The sequence below is a fragment of the Paralichthys olivaceus genome, chromosome 21, assembly GCF_024713975.1.
Source record: "Paralichthys olivaceus isolate ysfri-2021 chromosome 21, ASM2471397v2, whole genome shotgun sequence".
NCBI classification, from domain to species: domain Eukaryota; kingdom Metazoa; phylum Chordata; class Actinopteri; order Pleuronectiformes; family Paralichthyidae; genus Paralichthys; species Paralichthys olivaceus.
In genome coordinates this window covers 8,945,095-8,969,589 of record NC_091113.1, presented here as the reverse complement: position 1 = coordinate 8,969,589, position 24,495 = coordinate 8,945,095, and the positions used below count along the sequence as shown (strand labels likewise).

The following is a 24,495-nucleotide window of genomic DNA, read 5'->3' as shown; positions in this document are numbered from 1 at the left end:
TTATTCATACTAGTTGTGTGTCTTTGTATGTATCTTACACAAGCGTCCTTGGGTCTCTTGAAAGGTGCTATATAAATTCAAGCTGTTATACATATTCTGTATTTTTCATTACATACCGTGTTGAAAACTGTTTTATGCACATTGGTTATCAACTATTGCAGTCTTCATGAGTGAAGAATATATTTTGTGGATTTCTGCAATGAAAAGGATATGAACACTGCAGCAAACAGACATTTAAAAATGAGTCTTCCTTCAAATATCAATGCATGACTTTTACTTTTCATTCCATGAACTTTAAAAAGGTAATATTTAGTCTGAATACTATTTCTTTGTTTCTTTATCTAATTTTCCTCCAACTCCTGCAATTTCAACCATTCAAGTATTTTATTTTTTTTTGGGATATTCAACTTTTTCTTGAAAAGTTCTCTAATTCAAATGAATGAGAAAGTATTCAAACCATTAAAATCCTTCAGCCCTTTTAAATGCATCTGTCATCATACTTTGTGCAAGAAACTTCATTCAAGAGTTTCAGCTTTTCAGGTGTTATTCAACCTTTTGATATCATGTAGCATTTTTGAATAATTGCAGTTTAGGTTTTATTAATGTTAAGATTTTACAGTGGGTGTGTATGTGAGGTTCTTGAGAATGGAGACTTTTATCTGTTCAGTTTTTCCAACACATTTTTGTGTTTCTTCTCGTGTCTCTCATATCAACACAATCTGAGGCTCTTGCACAGTGTGCCTCCACACTGACACCACGAACATCAAGATTTTATGATGTTCTGCTAATTCAACTAATATTCAACCTTTTACAGTTTGAAGATTTGACATTTTTTCTTTTCTTTCTTTCTACGCTGTTGAAGGTTCTCCTGGGGAATTAATAAAATACTTCCTCACCTGCAGGAAAGTCTCTGCTCATTCTCTACTTCAGGTCAAACATCAAGGTCGACTTGAACCGGGTCCCTGCAGCTCATAAGACCTTTGGAGTCTTAACATGGTGCTAATACAAACACACAACCCTCAGTGTAACACAATTCATCCTGTAAAGAAGGAATAACAAACATGTAAAAAAACAGTTAGAACCTTTAAATATGGACATTTTTGAAATGCTAGTTAACTAATATTTCACACACGTTAGCGGCCTCCATGAAGCTGCACAAGCATCCACAAATGACACAACTTGACTGATTGAAATACGCAGCCACCGCTGGGTCCTTGGCAGGTATTTTATTTCATATATAGACGCTTTCTGTAATCAAATGTGAGTGCAATCAAACAACAGCAATACAAACATTACCAATGCAGTCTGAGAACCAGGAACAGGGTTAAAACAGGGAGTTCACTCACTCTACACAGCGAGCAGCTAGTAACCTCATGGCCAACATTAAAAAAGAAAAAAAAAACGTTCCTTTGTCAGGACAGTCCGCCGTTATGTGTACCTCCGACTGCGATGGTGAGGAGGGCGGTGGGTAATCGTGTCCGATCCCCCACCCTCCTACCTTAACCCCTCCTCCTCTACAGGAAGTCCAACCAGTGATACAACAGCCTCCCCACCACCACCATGAGTCCAACTCGCCCTCAGCTCTTCAGTAAACTAAATAACCTCCCATTTCCCCATCATGATTATCATCGTCATCATCCTAATATTATGAGCAAAGAAGAAAAAAAAACAACTAAAAAACAACTCATTTCCACTTCTCACATGGCTGGAGCCAATCAGAGCCCAGAGGTCCTTTGGGTTCAGTCAGTCTCAACCAATGGCTGTCCGATCCGGGGTCGACAAGAAAACCACATAGCTGTACATGTGGAACCAAAGTCCTCATGCAGTGCCCTGCAGTGGCACATAACGTGCACAGGTGGAAGTGGGAGTTGGTGGGGGTGTTTATGGTTTTGGTGTCTGTGTGTTAGAGAGTGTGAGTGTGTGTGTGAGTGTGTGTTATTGTGTGTGTGTGTCTTTAACGAGGGGGAGAAGCGAGGGTGTTAGGCAATTATCAGACCCAGGAGCACGAAAAAATCGTCCAGAAGAAGAATTACAAAGTCTCTCTCCATCTGTCTTCTCTTGGCCCTCCACGAAACACAAACCCATCTCTCGCACATACAAACACACATACGCAGACACCAACACACACACACACACTATAGGTCCTCATGTCCTTGTGAAGTAAGGTGTTCATTGTCAACATTCAAGAAAAGAAAAGAAAAAAAAACACCTCAATGGTAAAAATCATTTCTACCATCACAATGCTTCAGTTCATAAAACCTTGACATGTCTGAAAAAGTGAATTTGTTTTGTTTTTTTAACCTCCAGGTTTAAAGCAGTATGCGTGTGTGTGTACTTGTCGTTTGTCATCTTTGTCCCACTGCTGCAAACACACACACACACATGCACAACCAAGATACGCACTCACGCACTCCAAGACACACCACATGTCCTCTTTTTTTAAGTGGAGAAAGACACGGCGCAATGGAGAGACACCTCCTCCTCTGGGCGGACGAGCCGGTCACCGGGAGGAGACGAAGGGGGATTATTGCCACGGCTACCAGGGGTCCTCCAGCTCACCGGTGCTCTAGGCAGGTAAAAAGCAAAAGGAGATGGAGAGTTGTGTGTTAGCTTTTTTTTGAAGCTGCATCTTCTTATGCACACAATATTTACCATACAGCTCCTGATGCCTTGAATAGAAGTAGATTTTTAACCTTACTGCCCTCTTATGAACTCAAAATGAATGGATAATGGTGAAAGACAGTGAGATCCCCCTGCCCGGCCAGCATGTTGAGACAACCAGAACCCAGACCTCTGATGACTCACCTTGCGGAGAATCACAAGGCCAACTGTCAAGACTGAAAAACATGGGGGAGAAATGGGAGAGAATGTCCCTATAAGACCACGCACCTTCCCGCTCGCTAATCACCACCGGCTCAAGCAGTGCAGTGGCAGGCATTTATTTTCTTTGACATGTTTCAAACCTGAGAGCTGATGTTTATTCTTAAAGGAGACGACAGATTAAAATGTCTTTAAGCAGCCAACGTAAAAATTACAAGTTCAGGGCGAGAGCTGAAAGCTGACAGAAGAGGGCGAGGAAGGTAAGGATTTATTTTCCGCTCAAGCTGCTCATAAAAACTTCACAGCCTAGGCCTGCACAGAAACATACACAACACATTTAATATTGTTAAGGATACAGAAGAAAACCTCTAAAACTTCTGAGGGAATGGTATATTATGCTACCAAATCATTTTCAGCTCCGTTTAGGATTTTTTGTGATTTGTTTGTGACATGCAAATGGTGAAATATGACTTTTTCAGCTTTTTTTAAATCCCTAATCACGACCCTGATTTGCACATCTGCAACGTGACTCACTTGGCATGGGACTAACAGACAGAGAGGAAACAGCTGTACAGCCAGTTTACAGAGAGACACTCACTTGACACAAAGCTGTAGCATGATACCTCAAATCATTTTTATTTGTTCATTTGTCATTTTATTAACGGTGTGGGACTGATTTGGCCCACGAAACCCCATACAAATACAATTCATACATACACACACGCGCAGACAGACACACAGTGTTTAGCAAAACCTTGCCTCCTGATAGCTAAGTGCTTTAGATATTGTAAAGGATAAGGGCAGTGCATGCATTACCAGAGTGACTGGGTACAGTGCATTATAGACTCCCTCTTCCTGCTTTCATAGAGGAAGAATAAACACTGTAGCTTCAGCAGCCTGTTTGAATCAAAACGTCTATAATGAGCTATGAGTTTCAGATTGTTTCTCTCTGAATAAAGTCATAAACTGTGGGGAATGAAATATGCTGGATGTGGGGGAAGGTTTTAATTAAGTCTTAATTAACTCTCTCTCAGAAAGCCACACTTAACAGCATCTGGCAGCATGAGCTGTTGGAAATGTATTAAAACACAGGTATAACAACATGTCAACATTACTGATTATAGATGCACAACTCTCTTGTTAAACACATTTCTTTGTTTACTCCAGGTGTGACTGAGGGTATAAGTGCTGCATCAGGCCTGGATTGGATATGCTCAGCCACGCTACATTAGCAGTGTGACCTTATGGATGTGATAGTGGTTGGCCAGGTCCAACATTTTGGTCAAAAGGTGCAGCATGAGATGTACTAAGAAACAATAGTGGTCTCAGTCACCTATCTAGTGCCATTATCAAGTCAAGTACTCCACTTGCTGTCTTCAGCTCCTTACAGAAAACCTGTCAGATTAATGACATGAATGCCAACATAGCCTGCTAGCATGCTAACATGAGAAATGTTACCATATTAGTAAGACACTACAAACTGAATTTTAGGATGCTAACAAGTGTAATGCTAAATTTTAGCATGCTTAAGTGTATGCCAACATGTCAGCTGTACGTAGGTTTGAGCACTCGTCCCTTAGAACGTACTTAAACCCACACTTCAATCTTTCCCTAAACCAACTGTGTTTTGCCCTCTCCAGTGTCACACCAAGAAGAAGCAGATTTTAACCTCTTTGTGCATGATTGTGAGGCAGCGTGACTTAACTGTGATGGTGAAGAATTAGGGATATGTGGTGAGAGAATGATTTCAATCAACTGTCGCTCAAACTACAAGTAAACAACAACCCCACGCATCCCTCTGTTGTTTAACTGCCCTGTGATTGTGCTGATAAATGGGTTTACACTCACGTATCATCCGTTATCAAAATCACAAAATGCGTGTAGAGGTGATTGGTCTCTCAAACTCTGGCGCACACAAACACACATACATACAAACAAACACACACACACATATACATAAAAGAGTGTGTTCTGAGTCTGTAGATGGAGTAGGCCTGGGGACACAGCAGTTCAGAGTGTCCCCTCTCCTTTTCTTTGTCCATTGTAAGCAGGTGTGAGGAGGGGAGGCTGGGGAGAGGAGGGGTTCAGGTAGGAAATCAGCCAGAAGCCAACACCAGGAATCGTGGAGTGCTATGTTAAATGTTTTTTTTCACAAGCCACGTTTAAACTCAACAATAATTCACCTTGATTCTATTGTAAACATGAGTGTGTGTGGTCAAGTTGTAAAAGTGGCTTGGTAAGTTTTGGGGAATCAAAGCCGAGGTGGTCAGGAGGAAAAGGGGGAAAGAAAATCAGGAAGCGAAAGAGTCTTCATTAGGTTAATGTAATAAATGTGGCTCGCAGACAGAACTTGAACAGACAGAGGGGCCATTTGTGTTTCCAATGAATTGTTAAAATATTGTTATGGGTATATGTATAGCAGCGAAGGCTGAAGGCAAAACCAGAAATGGCCGATGTGTCAATTCAAATTCTGTGCTGCAGGAAAGCAGAGAGATCATAGCTGTTGACTAGAGCACTGGAGTCTGAGGGAGAGATGGTTTGGTGGGTTGGTATGCAGGCGGGGTGCTCAGTCAGAGGAGGGATTAAACTCAGGGGTGGGCGCATCCTGGCTGGCCTCCGGTTCTGCAGTGGCAGGTGAGGGCGGGGGCGAGGGGGGAGAGGGAGGGGAGGCGGTCTGCTCCTGGCCGTCATTATCAACGTTGTCGTCCGAGGTCCTCCTGCTCGCCCCTGTTCCCTCAGCAGCGCTCTCCCCCCGCACATGGTAGGTGGCCAGGGACTCCTCCAGCACCGCACGGTACTGCCCCCGGTGGTGGAGGCGGAACTGCCGAAGAGCCTCCAGCAGATGTGCCGCCGTACTGCCACCTCCCTCCTCACTCTCCTCCTCTCCCCCCGCAAAGGCCTGAGGTGACACGCCAGGGGTCAGACTCTGCAGGCACGCTCCATGGTCAAACACACACACGTACATCTAACAAGCAGTGCCACAATACTCACATCATTTACACAAATATCTACCACACACTAGCATGACAACGTCAGAGACATTCTTGCTCCAGTCGGACAGCCCATGCAAAAGCTACCTCTGACCTTGTGGCCAACAACCCTTTGTGATTTTCGCTGTGTGGTGTAACAGAGAGAAGGGGGTTTGGTCAGGAGCCACACAGCCCAGAGAAAAGAGCCTGCAACTCAAGACTCCACTGACATTAATGTGACAAATAAGCTCATGTGCCCACTGCTGACACACACACACACACACACACACACACACACACACACACACACACACACACACACACACACACACACACACACACACACACACACACACACACACACACACACACACACACACACACACACACACACCTTAACTTTTAAAACCTGACAATCTTTTTTTTCTTCAGAAAAATGACTTTTAAAAAAGTTGGAAGAAGAGATTTCTTTGAGAAGCTGCTTATGAGATTTCATCTGACAAAGAAATGTGAATTTTCAACAATATAAACAGAATGTGTGTACTCAGATGTTTTTTTTTTTTGAAGTGGCCTGAAGTGGATATTTTACTTTGTAGTTTTTAAGCGTTTATAATTACACTAGAAATTGTACTCTTTAAGATTTAAGTTCTTATTTATTCTAATTCAGGCCTTAGCTGAATGATCGTGACACGATAGTGATGCACTCAGACCTGATTTGTCGTTTGTCCCCATTTTTGAGGACCTTATATAGAGGGAAAGGTTTGTACTTTAAATAAGATTAAATTAAATGAATTCAATTGAAAAATGGACTGAAATGTTTTAATGAATAATAGTAAACAACTTATAATGAATGTTGTTTGCTGTGTTGTGAAGTACGATCAATTAATTTACTTAAAGCTCTGAACAGTCTTTCAAAAAAAGTCAGTGTGAAGAGTCTTTTTTTGTTCTTGACAGTGGTGCTTGTATTTATGTACATATTTAGGTAATCAAAGTTTCTGACTTGACATCAGTCAATGACGATGATACCCTATCCTATACCTTAATTTTTCTGACGATACACCTAAGCTACTGCTTCAAGTGTCAACTATATATCCAGTTGTTATTTGTTTAGTTTTTTTAAAGGGGGTGCAAGTTGGTGTATTCAAACCATTTATATGTATCAGACTTCCAGTTATCAAATTCAGATGTATTTAATCCAGGTATGTGAAGCCTTCAATACTATGGGTCAGGTGGTTTAAAGAGTTCATTGCTGAGGAGTTCAGAAGGTTTGCCAAGGTCCTGCTATACATCCTGTTTCAATGATAAACACAAAATTGAAACTGACTGCAGAGGCCTTCGGTGCTTTTCAACATGAATGCAGTGAACTAAGATTACCAAGGCTATTCTGTGTAGTCTATCCTGCACCTTCTTTCACACTCTAACCACATTCATTTTCTCTCACTCTTAACACACACACGCACAAAAGAGTGTCCTTGTCTGGGCTGGTGTGTGTGTTTATGAGGTCATTAAGGGGCCAGGGTGAAAGGTTGAAGATGTGAGGGGGTTTAAAGAGAGATCAACTCACGCCTTCCTCTTCTCTGTGAGGGTTCAGCTTGTTGTACACCGCCTCGATCACACTGCGTCTGCAAACACACAAACAGCACACGCCTCGCTGCTTAGAGAAAAGAACAACTCCTTACATCATGAAAACACTCTCTGCTCATTCTACTCAAATGTATATTGATTGAGATTATAATGGAATCAAGAAAGCAACTGAGTCGATACTTGGGTCTCTGCTATTTGTTCATCAAGACACTCAAGAATATCTTAATTCATGTGCGCATTTAAGTGTTTTGATGAAAGTTAGTGTACGGTTGTTGCTCCTGCAGTGCTGCCAGATTGGTCAGTAAAAAGTGTTACCATCTGAGCAGTTTCCAGCAGTGACATGACAACCATGAGAATATATCTTTGATGGTAACTGTGGCATTGCTGGGAAGGTAAAAATGTACGGGCATTTTTTGACACCGATGAGAAGGGATTCCTCCCACTCCACACCACTCTGGAAAATCTCCTGATATAATATAAGTGAGAAGGCAAATGTCTGAGTGAGAGGCTCCGGACTTTTCGCCGAACCAGCTCCCTAGAAAGATAGTGTCCAAGTGAGCCCATTTGAGAACACAGCTGGAGATCCTCTGGAGGATTCGGCGTGAGCGTGTTGATGGCGTTTCTAACATACATGAAAATAACTGAATGAATATCAGGATGAAAAAGTAGTGCCCTACACATAGGCGACACCAACGCTGTCATCGGCCGTAGCTATGGGACATGGGGATCAAATTTATAGTTTATCCTTCAAACGAGTTACTAAAGCATAAGAAAATATGTATGGCTGCTACTAACCTCTGACTTTATTTAACAGTATGTTTCAAATGCAATAACATAGTTATATATTTACTTGCTGGCCAGGCCGCCACCAGGTGGAAGGTTGGGGATGCTCTCTGTGGCAATGCTCCTAAGGACAGACACCAGGTCAGGGACTCCTGCATCCCCAGAGTTTCCCAGTAGCTCTACACACAAACACAAAGAGGACAAAAGGTTTGTGAGAGGTTGTGTTGTGAACTGAAGTGAGGTTGTAGAGTATAAAAAAGCATGTTTCTCTGCAGAGGCTGAGAAATCACCCGAAGAAAAAAAAAAAAATCACATCCACTGCTCATTGCAATTTGCAGCACTACTGACTGTAGTGTACTGATTTTAAATATTTGTATATTCCAGTCTAAGATGCTGGTGTACACATGTGTCAAGTGTACTGACCCTCAACACGGGACTCCAGGAATTTATCCAATTCCTCTTCTTTCTTCACAGCCTCCTCTGAGATCTTGGGAGCTCCGGGTAAACACACCAACACCACACTCATATTGTCCCTGCTCCCCTGCAGGATGACAGAACAAATACAGAGTTAAATGAAAACAGGGAAAATATTATCCTAACAATTTCATTGTAACACAAATATCGTTTGAGACATCAACTTGATATTGGATTAACTGATCCTAAGTGTATCACACGGTTTTTTTTACCACTATTTTATGCTTGTTGATTATATTTTAAAAAGTCCTGTAGTGGCTCTTTTACAATTGCTGTGTCCATTTTCATCTTTTAGGGCTTCAAATGATGATTATATGTTGTTGCTAAATTGGCAGACAATAACTAAATTTCCTTGAGCCCAGTGTGACTTCCTCAAAAGCCTTAATCAGTATAATGCTACAAAAGGTGATTCATCTATTATGAAAACACTTGACAACTGTTTGTCAATTAAAATATTTAATTATTAACCTCTGACGACTTATTTTTATTTATTCCCTTGCAGTGTATGCATTATAGAAACAGAACAGCTTAACCTTTGGCTGGAAGCAGCTGTCTGAACATTAGATAATATATTAGGTGATATTTATAGGACACAGTCACTTACAGCTAAGGAGCACTGGCCTCAAATCAATGGATAGTCACCATTACCACTCAATAAAGTCACAGCAACTTTCTCTGAGTACAACCTCACATCCATCTTAAAGAGCAGTGGCAGCAGAGGAGATTTATGACGTGATACTTGCGACAATCCCTGAAGTGAAAATAACCAGGCTGTTGTGTGCTTTTCTTCTTAACTTCAGATACAAATATATGAGGGATACACGTAAAGCAAAAGTCTCAGATGAACACTGTTGGGGAGGTAAAAAGTGATATTTTACTTTATCTTGGATCGATAACAGGGAAGGTCAATGGACAGGGACTGATTTAAAAGCAGTAATGTATTATTCAACAACTGATTTATCTTATCTCTCGATATGAGATGTTAAGTTCTGTTAAACATTATGCATTTTTTCTTTCACTGTCTTCTTTCTTACTCAACATTTTTGGACAAATACTGATGTTTGTTTGTTAATGCTGTTAACTGAGCATATGAGAGTCTTCTGTGAAACATTCTTAGCTGGTAACTATGTGTGAACTTTCACCTTCAATGTGTGAGAATGTATGTGGAACAAAAGCAGCTTACCTTATGTAGACAGGTGTCCACCACAGAGTTACAGACCTTCTCCAGGTCGTCACACACCAGCAGTCGTGAGCGGACAAAGTCACACAGCTCCTCGTTGGACATGACGTCCCAGATTCCATCACACGCCAGCACCACAAACTCATCTCCTTCGGCCGCTCGTTCCAACACACACACCTCGGGCTCAGGGCTCACCAGCTGCTCCGTGGGGCCCTTACCATCCACACATTTGTAGTCATAGTCCCCCAGGGCCCGGGACACAGCCAGGGAGCCGTTCACCCTCTGGATCATGACTGAGCCGCCAGCGTTCTGGATGCGCTCCTTTTCCCGGGGGTTGCAGGGCTTGTGGTCCTGGGTGGAGAAGCCCACCTTGCTGTCTCGACTCAGCACAGCCCGCGAATCACCGCAGTTAATGAAGTAGAGGTGGGTCGGGCTGAGCAACACGCACACAGCTGTTGATCCGCTGCGGTCCATGCCCTGCCGCAGGTCAGTGAAGCTGCGCATGTATTCGTCAATGTTCAGGAAGCCTGAGCGGATGCCGTCCTTCACACCCTCCACAGAGCCGGATCCAGAACCAAAGTCGGCCCCTCCTGACAAGATGTGTTCCAGCAGGTGGCCAGAGCAGTAGTTGGCCACCCGGGACCCTGCATGGCCATCATAGACGGCAAAGAAGGACCAGTCGGTGAGTCCATGTGGAAGACCCACCACAGCTGTGTGGGCATCCTCCATCTCCACCCGCCATCCCTGCATGGAGCTCAGGCCATACTGCAGCCCATTGCCATCACCATGGGCACTGTGCTTCTCCGTTTTCGGCTTGTCCAGGAATGCACCCATTGTTGCCTATAGCTGGAGGTGAAAGGAGGAAAGAGAAGCAGGAAACAGGAATTGAACCATCATCAGCCAGAACAAAGAAGACAATCTATGTACTCATACTTTTTTTTTTTTTTTTATAAACGTGATTGTGACAGAAATGTGAAGGAAGCATTGCCTCAGTGCACAGGTAAAGTTTCAGTTCAATTTTTAAACAACTGTTAACATGATAGTCTCCAAACATATCGCCAGTCCAATAACATCCTCTGTAAATCACCCGTTTTTTGTGTCAGTAGTTCAGTAGGCTGCTTCTTACTATTATTACAGGCTGCTTTTAATTACTTAATGGATGGTGAGAGCCAGAGATACTGACAACAAGACAAAGATAGCACTGAAGGAACCACAGAGCCCAGGATTACACTGCAGCTGTTAAGCTTGTTTGAGCACAGAGAACCGCTTTCACACAGTAACTAATGCCATTACTCAACTTAGAAACAGAGTAACATCAGTGAATCAGCACAGGCTGAAATTGTCAACTGCCAAGAGCGGACGAGGAGAGAAATTTGACTCGAAGGGGTTAAGATCAGGTCTTTACTTGAGCTGTCTCCATACACTTGCTTAAATCATGAGCTGATCACAACCAACAGCTTAATTGTTGATGGTGATGTCGTCAGGCAGGTAGACATCTTCTCTGGTCCGTTAGCAGATTGTGTTGGTGGAATCGTGTTTTTTCAGACAACGAGACAAACAAAATTGAAGTCTAGATTAGGGCTGGGCGATGAAACAATAATCACCGCAATATAATTTTCATTAATAGTATTACTTACAATATTATTTATCAATATGTTTATGCACTGTGCAAAAACAGTGAGGATGTACAAGACATAATTGGTTTTAATAGTCTACCTCCAATTTCTAAAAGGTTTTTTGTTCGAAGTGTTTGTCAATCTCTGCTCATGAAGAAGAGTTGGAAATCACAAGATTCACTCAGGAGAAATAATACTGTGAGATTTATCATTATAATTACCAACATCGACTGATTTTGCATGAGAATGTTTTAAAGATTTTTTTTATCTTTAGAACATTGTTGGCCGTATAGCCTAGCCCTGGTCTAGACTGAGTAAGAATCAATGAATCTGGCATGAATTTAAAGGCAGAGTCAACCAAACACAGCACAGTAGTTTATATCAATACTGCTCCGTCATAATGGCAGCAATTACTGTATATTTAATTGCAATGATCACAAGCTGGATGAGCCTGCAGGACCCTGATGTGTCAATTGTGTGGTGTCATTAAAATCATGTTAGGGGCTACACCCCCCCCCACCTCAGGGCTATTGCCCATCTGAACACGGCCTTGGACCCTAACAGGCTCTGGGAATCTGTAACCACGATCTAACAAGCTAATAAAGGTGGTCAGACATTTGGTGAAAAGAATAAAAAACACATAAGAAATGGCTGTTTATGTGTGTACAAAACACTGATCAGCATCTGCATCATATCTCTCCCCCCCACCACACACAACATATTGATTTCTCACGTTGCGTTACCTCCCACATGAGCGCACTCACGGCATGACAGGCATGAGCCCAAAAAAGGCTGGTACATGCAAGAAGTGACTACTGCTGGTTTCACAGGAACGTGTGTGTGTGTGTGTGTGTGTGTGTGTGTGTGTGTGTAGTGTCATGGTCTATGTGCAAGAAAAAGGTGCTCTATAAATACGCCAGGCCGGTTTAGATTTCATGTCCAGGGTGGGGCAGTGGGCCAGTGCCATTGGCATTTCTATTGCTTTCCTGCTATTTGATTATATCAACAGAATTCCCTTCTTTAAGCTCTCACCTTCACCACCAGCTACTGAGATTCAGAGGCAGCCCAAATGTACATGTATGGTAAGAAAGAGGGATCACGTATGTGTGTGCGTGAAAGAAAGACAAATCTGTTATGTTCACCAGCAGTGATTCTCTCTAAAAATAAAACAAACACACTGCCATTGCCTAGCAACCACCCACCCTGCAGTGCAAACATCCAGGCTAAGCTTCATTCAACTACATCCCCCTCTCTGTCTCTCTCTCTCGCTCACTCACTCACACACAGCCGTGTGGTAAAGAGAGGAAAGGAGAGTTGCATCATCCATCCATTAAAGCAGTCGCAGCAGCTAGATCCTGAAAGGAGACTTGCAGACTGCAAGAACACATGCAGATACTATGAGGTTTCCTTTGGCTGACGATGCTTCAACTGACTACTGGCAAAAAAAAGAAACACATTCATCCACACAAGAAAAGCGCCAACAATATCCCTGGCGAGACGTCACATTGAAACACAACACCTCCCCACCAAAAAAAAAAAATAGCTGCCGTCACCCGTGCTGTTACCACAGATCACAACCAAGCACGCCCGATGCTCAGAGGCACGTCCACCATAAACCCCTGGCTACGACGAGGGAAGCGGAAGGTCACGGATTACGTAATGCTGCAGGGAGCCCCATCTTAACAACAAGTTTCACATGGAGGTTCAAGAACTAAACAAGTGTGCACATGAATATGTTGCAAAAACCCTAGGGCTGCAAGTTTATACATGATAGCAGAGTCCAAACACAGCATAGAGCAAACATTTCCACTTATTATTTCAAACTTCTCAAATAAAGCTTAACACCTTACATTAAGGAAACACCTTTCAACATCATTTCAATACATTTCAGGCTTTTTCCATAATCACCCGGATCTGAGAATGTGAGTTTTCACTTCAAATTCTGCAGAGCATCAAGAATTGTTTTGCTATGTCCACACTAACACTGAGAGTTCCAGAAACAATGAAACAACAACTGAAAACCACATGTTCTTTCGGATTTAATCATATCAGCCATGATTCAACTTACAGCAATAAATGTAAAGTGTCATGAACATTTACTGTTAGTAACATTATGCTTTGTCATCAGCCCAAGAAAATTAGTCAAATGTCATTATTTTTATCAATGCTGTTTTTCTGCAACTACGCAGCCAACTGCCAAGTGGAGAATCTGCTTCCTCTTTACATCTGCCTGCACACTCATGACCAGTTCAGCGAATGGTTAAGTGATATGTGTTTTTGGGTGTCTCAGTATGGACAGAGATTATTTCTGATGCAGAGCTATTCAGGTTATAAAAGGTTGTTTTAAATGAAAATGTACTAGAGAGAAGATATCCATAAATAACTTTCCCCGAGATAGATAAACAATGCAGCCAATAATAGGAATAGCTACAGTGGGTAACAATATCAAGCTGCTAGGATATTTTAACAAAAGGTTTCAGAGATACAATTCTTATGCAATATGAGCTAATAGGTTGTTTGCAAACGTTAGCCATGCCAGTGCCTTGCCACCACAATAATGGCCAGATTTATCTACAATGTCAAAGTGATCAACATGTCAGTCACTAGGGAATGAAATTCAAGTCGTTCCTCCACAGAAAGAGTTGACTGAATAATGGAGTGGTGATCAAATTGTTGCTCAGTCTGATTGTGAGTCTTTTACATCAAACCTCTTTCTTGAAGACTAAGTTGGTAGTTGTTGTCAACTTGTGAGCTCCATATTATTCAAATGTATTACATAGAAATGTACAGTTGACACACAATAAAGCAGCATATATTAGCAGAAACATTTCACCTCAACATATGAAAGACACCATCACACAATATACCAAGTTAATTTAAGTAACCATAACATTGAGCTGTCATATCCTGTGATTATTAAATTATCCAGCTTTAAAAAAGAATCCAAGGTCTCGTCTCACAGCATTTACATTCTGCTCTGGCTTTTTCATTGGTCCAGTCCCTCTGATGGATTTAGTGAGTGATGACTGAAGGAGAACACCTGATAAACATGACACGGTCATGTGATATTTCCTCATATTCGCAGAAAGTACCACGTGAATAGCACCATTAAACTAACCAGCCCAGAGTGGATTGTGGGACAGTGAGTGAGGACTGCAGAGGATACACCGGGTCACATTTCACAGCCGCATTTGGAGAAGTCTCTGGAATGGAACAGCCCTGTCGAACTGTTATGACGTATTCAGTCTTGAAATAAGGCCTGAATTGGAACACAGTCTATGTTGTGTAGATGATCCCCAGAGTTACAGTGATTACTTATAGAGCCACACCTTCCTATTAAATCGGCCGTCACATTTTTATATAGTTTTTTATTTATCTTATCCAACGTTTAAAAGATCCTGCTGAAACCATTTTTAACCTTTACTTTACACCAACTCTGACCTTGCCTGTGTTTCTATGTTCCTTTTAATACACACAGAAGAAAGGTGCACAGATCAAACATGCTGCACTTCTACATTCTTAATTGACTCCATTTCTTTCTCTCTCCTTGGTGCTCTGATCTGCAGCAGAGTGCTTCCAATGTCAGCCGTACAACTCCTGAATCACAGCTGTCAATGGAAATCGCCCTAGTAGCACTTCTCATGCAATTTTTTTCTTTGACAGTGTGATAGGCAACACGATTTTCACTTCATGACTGTGAGATGTTGACATAAGCAACAAAGCAGAAGCTTAAGGGATAAAAACGGACACATGACAGGTGTAAAGACTGTTTTTAAAGCTAGGCAGATGGTGACATTACTAAATCTTTGCGATCCTTAAAGAGACAAAAGCACTGACAAACAACAAACACACAAGTTATGACTTAGTGGTAGGCTAAAGTCCAAGCCAATTCAATGGAAAGGGAGAGGTTATTAGGGCTATGATTAATGATTATTCTGATTATCAATACATCTGCTGTTAATTCTTTGATTAACCAACTATTCATTTAGTTTATCATTTAATTAATACGTTTATAAAAAGTCCCCATCAAAAAACATCGGATTCCAATATACTGACACAACAAAGTGTAAATGATGGTAAGCCGACTGGCTATCTTGTAGCAAATCTAAAGATGGCATCCATAAAAGGGAATAACTGAAAGAACTTTGCACACTGATCTGATTGGTTTGTCTTTGTTGGGGAGATATTATCTCTAGCAGTGGCTATGAGTAATGAGACTGTAGGAGTTGACTGAACAGCGTGGGAATCATACTTTATCTAGTCTGTCCCTGTTGGGAAGTGAACACAGTTGTCAACAGATATTGGGCCAAAGTGTTGTTAACACAAGCAGTACAGAATGAACTGGCGAGCAGATTTTCAGTTTCTGTCCTGTCTGTGCTCTAAGTGACAACTAAAGTGGATGTCTGTACTCGGAGGAAGCATCTGTTACTGACAGTGCATGTGTCACCGTATGGGACAGTATTTATTGTATTTTAAAATATCCACAATGATGACATGGTGCAGAATGCAGCACCTTGAGATGCCTACAGATCCATCACTGCTTGGCCAAGGCCTTTTTCAGACCTGTCAAGCACTAAAATAAGCACGATGACTGTCTCAATCTATCACTGACCCTGTGTTTCATCTGCCCCTCAGTCTTTACACAGTGTCTGCTGACTCAGATAAGATTATCAGCTATTTAACTCCTCCTGTATCTGACTTGTCGGGCACCAGGCAAACACCAAGTGATGTCATATACTGGTCAACTGTGTCAACCTTATCGCAATCTGATAATAGGTGAGCAGGGTGGCTGCCTGGCTAATTTTCAACATGGCAAAATACATAATTGATAATAAACCATGAACTAAACACAGGCGTAACGTTGATGACATATGTTATACAGTGGGGCAATTTTAAATTGTTTTATCATCTGAGATCACATTAAATTCCTGGTCATAAAAAGAGACTGCAAAGTTTGGTCAGCTGCCAAACACATAAGAAGTCAAGAGCCTCACTTTAAAAGTATAAAAAAGTTTTTGCCATGGAAAGAGGAGACATGCATCAGAAGTTTCTCCTGTTAGGACAGAGTCAAACTAGCAATACACCGCAGCTGCATGAAAAGATTGAGACATTCCCTTCTTAAAAAAATAATAGGGATGATTGATGATTGAGTCCTTAAAGGAGGTAACATAGAACATGGCGTACAGTGACTCATCACATAATGTAATTTATTTAACTCTGTATCTGAAAGTAAGAAAAGTAATAGTAATCATCTTAAAGGGAGAGTTCACCAAAAAAATGAAAATGTAATCATTATCTACTCATGGACTCTTAAATATGCAATTTATTTTAATTTATGTTGGTTCTTCCCTGACCCATAATGCATCCTTCCATCAAGTTGAGGAAATCCATTGCATCGTTTTTGTGTAATGCAAATTAACAAGTAAACAAACAAATGCCAATGAATACATTCTTCTTAGTGAATGTAATATTGATTTACAATTACAACAAGAGTGCATACAACCCACACTCAATGGCCCTTTTTATTATTGTATCAGCAAAAACTCCAAACTCATACAAAGCTATACTGCAGCATATCTTAAGTACAGTTAGGAGTTCCCAACCAAGCCCATGTTTATGCTCAGGGCAAACCCTGTGCATTTTACATAACAGCGCTGCTGGACGCCTGGAATATATAAAATAAATGTTTCAATTTCATCTGTGTAGTTTATTAGCAGAATTCAACATAACTACTGGATGGTTATCTCCCCCCCCCCCCCCCCCCCCCCCACACACACACACACATTTTCATTGATTTCTCTGAGAACCATTCATGGATCTAGATGGGGGGGAAAACAAGCATGTTTAAAGTGTGTGCAATAAAAATGAATCTGGATCTAATGAACGTAGATGTGGTTTTGTGTGGGGACTGTTGGGCCTCGGCTGAGGTTTGCTGAAGTGCCATTCTTGTTTGTTTCTATGTTTACATCTCAGATACAATGTTTTGTTATAGTACTGACAGATTTCCATCTCTACAATACCAACTGAACCTCAGCAAACAAATGTCCTGCTACATACTGTTGTGGACATATGAATATAAAACCAATCTTACAAATCAAATGAGCAAATGAGAATGGGTGAAGTGTAGGGAGGAGCATTTCTGTTGCCGCAGTGAAACATGACTTCTGAAGAACATCTTTCTTGCTACATTAAACATAATCTGCTTTAACTTCATCTCACGTGTAGCGAACGACTTCCACAAAGATACCAGACGTAAAAATGGGCCCTTGCAGTTATATTTAACCTGTGAGGTCGCCGCATACACAACAGGACAAACAGCAGCCATGCAGCTCAATCAGTTTTAACCATGTCGATGTTATCTCTGGGTATTTATATCGCTGCATGGCTACTTACTGAAAGCAATCGGACCTATAGCTGCGTGAGGTCGTGTGCTGGTTTAAATAAATATATCAAATGCTTTGAAATATCATTAGCTAATCACTGACACTCATATGACAAAGTACGCTAACCTCTCATTAGCTAGATATAGCTATAGTGTAGTCTATACTATGCTAGATTAGCTTGCCTGGGACCCGACTAAGCACTGGAGACCAACGTGTTCACACCAGCGTTACTTTAAATGTGCTTCATTCAGAGGTGGCTCGCTAACGCTGGCGGAGCTACTTTGAAACTTCGGCTAAAGGCTCAGGTTTTATCCCGGCGACGCTCCGTTCCCACGCTAACATTCCCACAAACCACTAGTTTGTGTTGCATTCGTCGACTGGCCGCTGTTAGGAAACATGTTTCTGTGTAAAAACAAATAAATACCAATCCACTGACCACATGCTGAACTCCTCACAACACCGCTCCTCGCCACCGAGGGCCTAGTTCGCTCGTGTGTCGGTGCGAGCTAGCGCTAGCGGGCATGCTAACGTTAACCCAACGATAGGGAGCCAGCGCGAGTGCCCCCGGGTTGTCAAACGCTAGCTAACGACGTTAGCACACATGCTACTTACGTTTTCCTGCCGCTGGGCGAACGCAGATCCAATGTTGATCACCTGCCGGAGCCCGCTTTTGTGTGAAGATGTGTCGCTGCCCTAGCTATCTGCGGAGCTAACGTTAGCCGGCTAGCTACGTTATGTTTCCTTATTTGACAAAAAAAAATAAATAACCGAGATTGGCCTCAGATGAGCGGCGATAATTCCTTTCTCGGCGGTTCCCTGCTTGGACAGCGTTGATTTTTACGCATGTTTGACGCCAGTTCTTGTCGCTCACGTCAGCTGAAGATAATTTCGATCGCTCCAAAACAAATATGGACACTGAGAACTGTAGATATTATACAACACTGGCAAATCTCGCACTTTCTTCTTCCATTGAAAGGCCACACAGCTTTCCTTCCACTTTGGGTGCTGAACAAGAGGAGGTGTTATTTTTGGCACATGCCCGCTGATTGGTTACAACGACCAGGCGACACGTCGGTTAATTGGCCACTTCTCGCGTCAATTAGCTCTGCCCCTGTCCAGAGCGACAATCTCATTGGTCCATCACCAGAGCTCCGTGACGCGCTGGATCCCGAGGATACACTTGTTACCGCTACGAGCGTACGCCGAAGCTACTTTGTGTGGGCGGAGTCAGGCTTGAAATAAAAGCGTGTAGATCATTCGAGTCTGACGTGACGGCAACGGCTCGGAGTATAAGTACAACCAAAAACGAAGTAAGTTACATTGGTAGTACATCGTCCTTCCTCGATATACTCTTGAGTTACCACACAGAGGAGTGCCCCTGAATGGATAACAAGCGCCAACTACTTCAAGCGCAGCAGGAATAAATAAATAAACCTTAAGAGATGAACAGTGTGAACCAGACAGCAGGAAGTCATAATAATAATAATAATAATAATAATAAGACAAATGAAATATAATAATAATAATAGTAGTAATAATAATAATAAAAGTAGTATTAGGTTTCATTGACACCCCTATGTTTCATACTGTCTATACTATGTCAATGCCAACTTTATTTATACAGCACATTTAAAACTTCTTGGTTGACCAAAGTGCTTTACAAAGTAAAAGGTATAACAAGAAAACAGAAACACACAATATATCATAATACAAATGATAAGAGAATAAAATCTGCCGGGATAGTAACGTCCTCAACTGGAAAAGAAGGCCAAAGAGAAGAGATGTGTCTTTAACAATGATTTGAAGCGTGCGAGCGAGGGGGCAGATCTAATGTGGAGTGGCAATCAGCTCCACAAGTTTGCTACTGCAAAGGCTCGATGGCCTCTGGTTATGAGCCCAGTTTACGGCCGATCCAGGGGCAGCTGAGTGGCTGACCTTTGACCTCGGAGTGTGAACATGAAGAAGTTCGGGCCAGTGAGGCGGGGCCAGTCCATTAACCGATTTAAATATCGACAACAAAATTTAAAATCAATCCTGTGATGAACGGGAAGCCAATGGAGGGAAACACATAACCAAGCATGACATAAAGCTCCTGATAGGGATAAAAAAGACTGTGACATTAAAAACCTGAGTCTTCGTTAATGTTGACGCCCAATACTCAGCTGTCGTTTGCATTTTAACGTCCTCACGTGAGTTTAAATCACATTTCGGGATTTCAGTTCAGCTTTAAACTCAGGTTTGATGAAGTTTTCCCTTCACTTTTCCCTCTGGATGACTTCAAACATCTTGTGCTGCTCTCACATGTAGTCTCCATTGTGCTCCACCAAAATGTCTTAATTGTTGTATAATGTTTATTACTCATCTGGTCTATCCGTGTGCAGCTGAGGATAAACACACACTTGAACATTGACTGTTGTGTTATTGTACGAACGCATGTTTTTTATCTGCATACATCAAAATAAATGACCTATAGAATAGTCAAATCCCAAACTGAGTCAACACTCTGCAGAAACTCACGAGGTTCCCCACATGACATGAACAATGAGTAACATGTTCTGCCTGCACTCACAGGAAGACATATGACTCAGATACAATGAGCACAGCAAAAAAGAAATGGCTACAATAAACCTGAGCTAATGCTTGCTCAGACATATTTTCTAATTACTGGATCGTGGACTGTAGTGACTAGTTTTCAGGGAGAGGAGAGAAGTGTGGCGGCCTTTGCTCTGCAGTGTAAGGGCTTATGTGAACAGAGAAAAGGTTAAAACCATTCAAATAGAATAAGAGAACTTCCTATAGGTTGTTTTTTGAGACCCTTGGACCAGTTCTTGCACCAGCAGATTATAAACCAAAGATTTGTAAAACAAAGATGAGAGAAGCGATCAAATGTGGGCTGGGGTGAGTAGAGCAGCGGGATTGGGAGATTGAAGCATAAACTGGAAAATAAGTGCATGTATAAAGATGTTTAGTTAGACAGTGTATATCAGTGAATCAGTGTGTGTGATGGTAGGACAGGGGGGGGGAGCGGGGCTTATCCGTTGTCATTTTGTGTTTCTCCCTCAGGATTAGACTTGAGTCTTATTAATGAAAAACTCATCAGATATCAGAACAGCTCCCCGAGGAACCAAGCAGGGTTATGAGACACAGGTCAGATTAAGACCCTGGCGTGTGTGTGTGAGTGTGTGTTTTTGTGTGTGTGTGTCAGAGAAATACAGAGAGTGTGACTGGGCATGAAGAGAGCCAGAAGAGGGGTATTTAATTTTCCAAGATGAGGGATTATCACTGGCTGAATTTGATCATTCGGCTCTGATCTCAGGATGTTCAATCACAGCTTATCCCAAATATTAAACTCTCCGTCTTTTGTCCCCTCAATCCCTCACACTCTCTCTCTCTCACACACACACACACACACACACACACTCAGACTGCCAGGCTTCTCATTGAAGAAAGTGGCCCGCTGAGCCTACTGTCAGGGTGGTGTGTGCGTGTGCGTGTGATTGTTCCACCACCTGGTCACCTCAGGCGATGGGTGAGGATGGGTGAGATGGTGGACGGGGTCGATGGGGGGGGCATGTCGAGAGGGAGGAGGGGGTCTCGGGTGTGGCGAAGCTCAGCTTTAAGCGTCTTTTGGAGGCAGCTGAGGAGAGTAAATTAAAAAACTGTTACGTCTAATCCGGAGCACCAAGAACAAGTGGCACACGCTCCAAAATCTGATCCCTTGTGTTTACATGGATCTGCATGGGCTTAAACACACACACACACAACACACACACACACACACACACTACAGCATTCTCTCACAAATGATATACACATATTCACTGAACACTTTCAAGTACACACACACACACACACACACACACACACACACATTCCCTGCTGCTAAATACTCTCTGATTGTATCCCAGGGAGGGGTGGTTGGAGGGAGGAGGAGGGTGGTGGTGGTGTGTGTGTGTGTGTGTGTGTGTGTGTGTGTGTGTGTGAGGGGGGGTGACAGGATGTACGGCAGCCCTGATCTGCACTCTCATTTTCAGCCCGGAGATCTGCACCCGGGACATCTGGGTCACATCATTACTGCAATCTTCTGCTTGTTCATTCCCAGCTTTACAGGGCTTAGAGTGACAGACGTCCCGCAAACAAACATTCACGCATAGATCACAGACACACACAGAAATCCAGACGTACGATACAACATTTCAGGCACAAACTGACATGAATCACATCAGAAAAAGAATAAGATGATGGTTAAATCCCACAGATTGAAGAAACTGCACTGTGTTATTTAGAAATGTGTATAAACGGATGTGGACTGAGTCTAAATAGTTGAATTTATAATATAAGACATTGATTAATGATTATAACAGTAACCAGAGGCGGAGTAGAGAGAAACATTAAGAAGTTTAATGCACATTCTCTTAAAGTTACATGTTTCTGTTTGGCGCAGTCCCACCGCCCTCTAGTGGTGAAAATCTGGTTTTACAACAGGGATGTAGTTCCACCTTGTGGCCAGAGGGATGCGCTGCTGAAAAACAAAGCAGCAGGATCTAAGTTGCCAGCAGCACATCTGTCCTCAGAGTTTATGAATTAAATAAGAATATTGTTGCTTTTCTGAGGTTATTTTCTATATTTCTCTTAAGAGAAAAATAATGTGTTGCGATGACACAAAGCTAATGAGTGAAACGTTTAACTAACAGTTATTACCAGGCCAGGAAGAGTACATTTTAATTGTATACCAAAATAGTAGAAAATATCGCTCTTAAATCGAATGAAAGTTAATTTAAGAGCAAATTTACTTTTTTAATTTTTTTAAACTGGTGGATAGATAGTGGATGACTTACTACTACTGATAACAAAAATGAAAATAAAGATAAAAATGAAAGTAAAAATAAGAATTCAGTGTTGCATGTATATTTATTTAAAATTGCCTAAACAAAATAAAAGTGTGGTCAACTATAGTGTTAATACTGTTTTTTTTAAATATTATTATTTCCTATATTGTCTTGTGTTTTTTTTAAATGTATTTTTGTTATTGACAGGATCTAAACAAACTAAGTGTTTGTCTCAATAACTGAAATATTCCATTTCATAAGATATAACAGTTTTCAATGAAACGAGGTCCCTGCAGAAAAGAAAAGAAGATGTTACAGAACTGAATATATATATATATATATATATGTATATGTAAAAATGTAAAAATATAGATGTAATGTACGATCCTCTTGTGACAGATGTACTGACACAATAATCACAATTTAAAATGTAATTTCACAGTGGTGTGTTTACATGTGAGCAAATATTCAGGAGCAAAACAAAACTGAGGAGGTTTTGTGTATGTATGAGTATTTGAGAGGAGGGTATAAGTATACAGATAAAGGTATAAGTATGTAGAATACTGGGTGAGGTGCTGCAGGATTTACCAGAGAGACAGAAAAAAAAAAACACTTGCTCCAGGTGAGGCTCGAACTCACAACCTCGGCATTGCTCTGCTCAATACTGTCTTATAAGTACCGCGCGCTGACCGATTGCGCCACTGGAGCTTCGTCAGTACGAGGTTGGGAGAAGTCCTTAAGAATGAGTCGAATTTCGCCGCGGACCAAATCGTGATGGAATTTGTTGTCACCCATTGATCTCTGTTCTCGGTCAGTACACTGGTGGATGTGATGAAGACTGGAGGTGAAGCGACGATCGAACCGAGTCCGACAAACAAGCCCCCTCGTGTGATGCGTTCACGTGCCTCTCACTCAGCTCCGACCGCCAAGCACCGCCTCTTCATTGACGCTACACGCTTCAGCGGCGCTTTGCTGCCATCTACCGGTGCCCTCACATGTTCATATTGTCCACCACTCATTCTAGAGTCTGTGAAATAAATAAAACCCACCTCACACGCTGCTTTGTGACTTCATATAATGTTTGAAAAATAAACACCGGGTCTGGATTTTATTTATTTTGTTGTAGTTTAAGAGGCTGCCTCCAACAAACACATCTGTATAAAAATGGTTTGAAACCTCAGTTGAGACCGAGTCATGATTGGTGGAGTGCAGACTCCACATGCACAAGAGGGCAGTGTTGGTATGTGGGATATTTTGGTTTCTTTTCTGGATATCCACACAGCACACAGATGTGGCCAATTCAGGCACCTCTGGTCTTCTTGTGGCCCTGACAGATTGGATGTGAGCCTTTGTACACATGCAAATATGGATCAGTGGAGCTACAATCACTACGATAGAATGACCAGAGTTAACATTATCAATTTGCACATCTTTCTGAGTGGACTACAATCTTCAAAAAGACTTCATTCAACTTGTTCGGTTTGATGAGGGCAGATATTTGACTTAATTAAAGCTGCAACTAACAATTATATTCTTCATCTGATGTGACGATTGCCTTACATTTTTTTTTCTTCAAAATAAATGAATGCAAACAATTTTTTACCACAGTTCAAGTAGGTAGTTACCAAAGAAACACGTTGAGATTCAGTCCTTCATTATTATTCAGTTTGTGTTGTTTGTTTTTAGCACTGTGAAGGGAAGCCAGACACAATTTCTAAAACATGGGGACAGGCATTCCTGACATTTTGGTATTGTACATGGTGGCCTGATATGATGATGATTTAAAGATGATTCACGTTCATCATATGTAAACTGGTTTGTTCAGTTCATCATTCACAAAAAATGTGAATGTTCCTT

General features: G+C 41.8%; 1 protein-coding gene, 1 long non-coding RNA gene and 1 other non-coding gene across 5 annotated transcripts; all 3 read right to left on the bottom strand.

Annotated features, from left to right (window-relative positions):
* Nucleotides 1-1,187: 1,187 nt before the first annotated feature.
* Nucleotides 1,188-18,830, bottom strand: ppm1bb (protein phosphatase, Mg2+/Mn2+ dependent, 1Bb). 3 transcript variants are annotated; one of them, XM_020083176.2, is made up of 6 exons: nt 18,422-18,830; nt 9,814-10,656; nt 8,580-8,697; nt 8,224-8,335; nt 7,354-7,411; nt 1,188-2,566 (listed from the first exon to the last, which is right to left on the bottom strand). In XM_020083176.2, the coding sequence occupies exons 2-6, from the start codon at nt 10,642-10,644 to the stop codon at nt 2,537-2,539; spliced, it is 1,149 nt and encodes a 382-aa protein (XP_019938735.1). In that variant the 5' UTR covers nt 10,645-10,656; nt 18,422-18,830; the 3' UTR covers nt 1,188-2,536. The 3 variants fall into 3 exon arrangements, with proteins under 3 accessions (XP_019938735.1, XP_019938734.1, XP_069373445.1); XM_020083175.2 differs by having other exon boundaries at nt 1,188-5,719; nt 18,422-18,827; XM_069517344.1 differs by lacking the exon at nt 18,422-18,830 and adding an exon at nt 18,246-18,387 and having other exon boundaries at nt 1,188-5,719.
* Nucleotides 18,831-22,188: 3,358 nt separating this feature from the next.
* Nucleotides 22,189-23,528, bottom strand: LOC138406024 (uncharacterized). The gene is made up of 2 exons (XR_011239687.1): nt 23,227-23,528; nt 22,189-22,331 (listed from the first exon to the last, which is right to left on the bottom strand). It is a non-coding gene; the product is annotated as an uncharacterized lncRNA (long non-coding RNA).
* On the bottom strand, nt 23,253-23,346 carry trnai-uau (transfer RNA isoleucine (anticodon UAU)). The gene is made up of 2 exons: nt 23,309-23,346; nt 23,253-23,288 (listed from the first exon to the last, which is right to left on the bottom strand). It is a non-coding gene; the product is annotated as a tRNA-Ile (tRNA).
* Nucleotides 23,529-24,495: the final 967 nt, after the last annotated feature.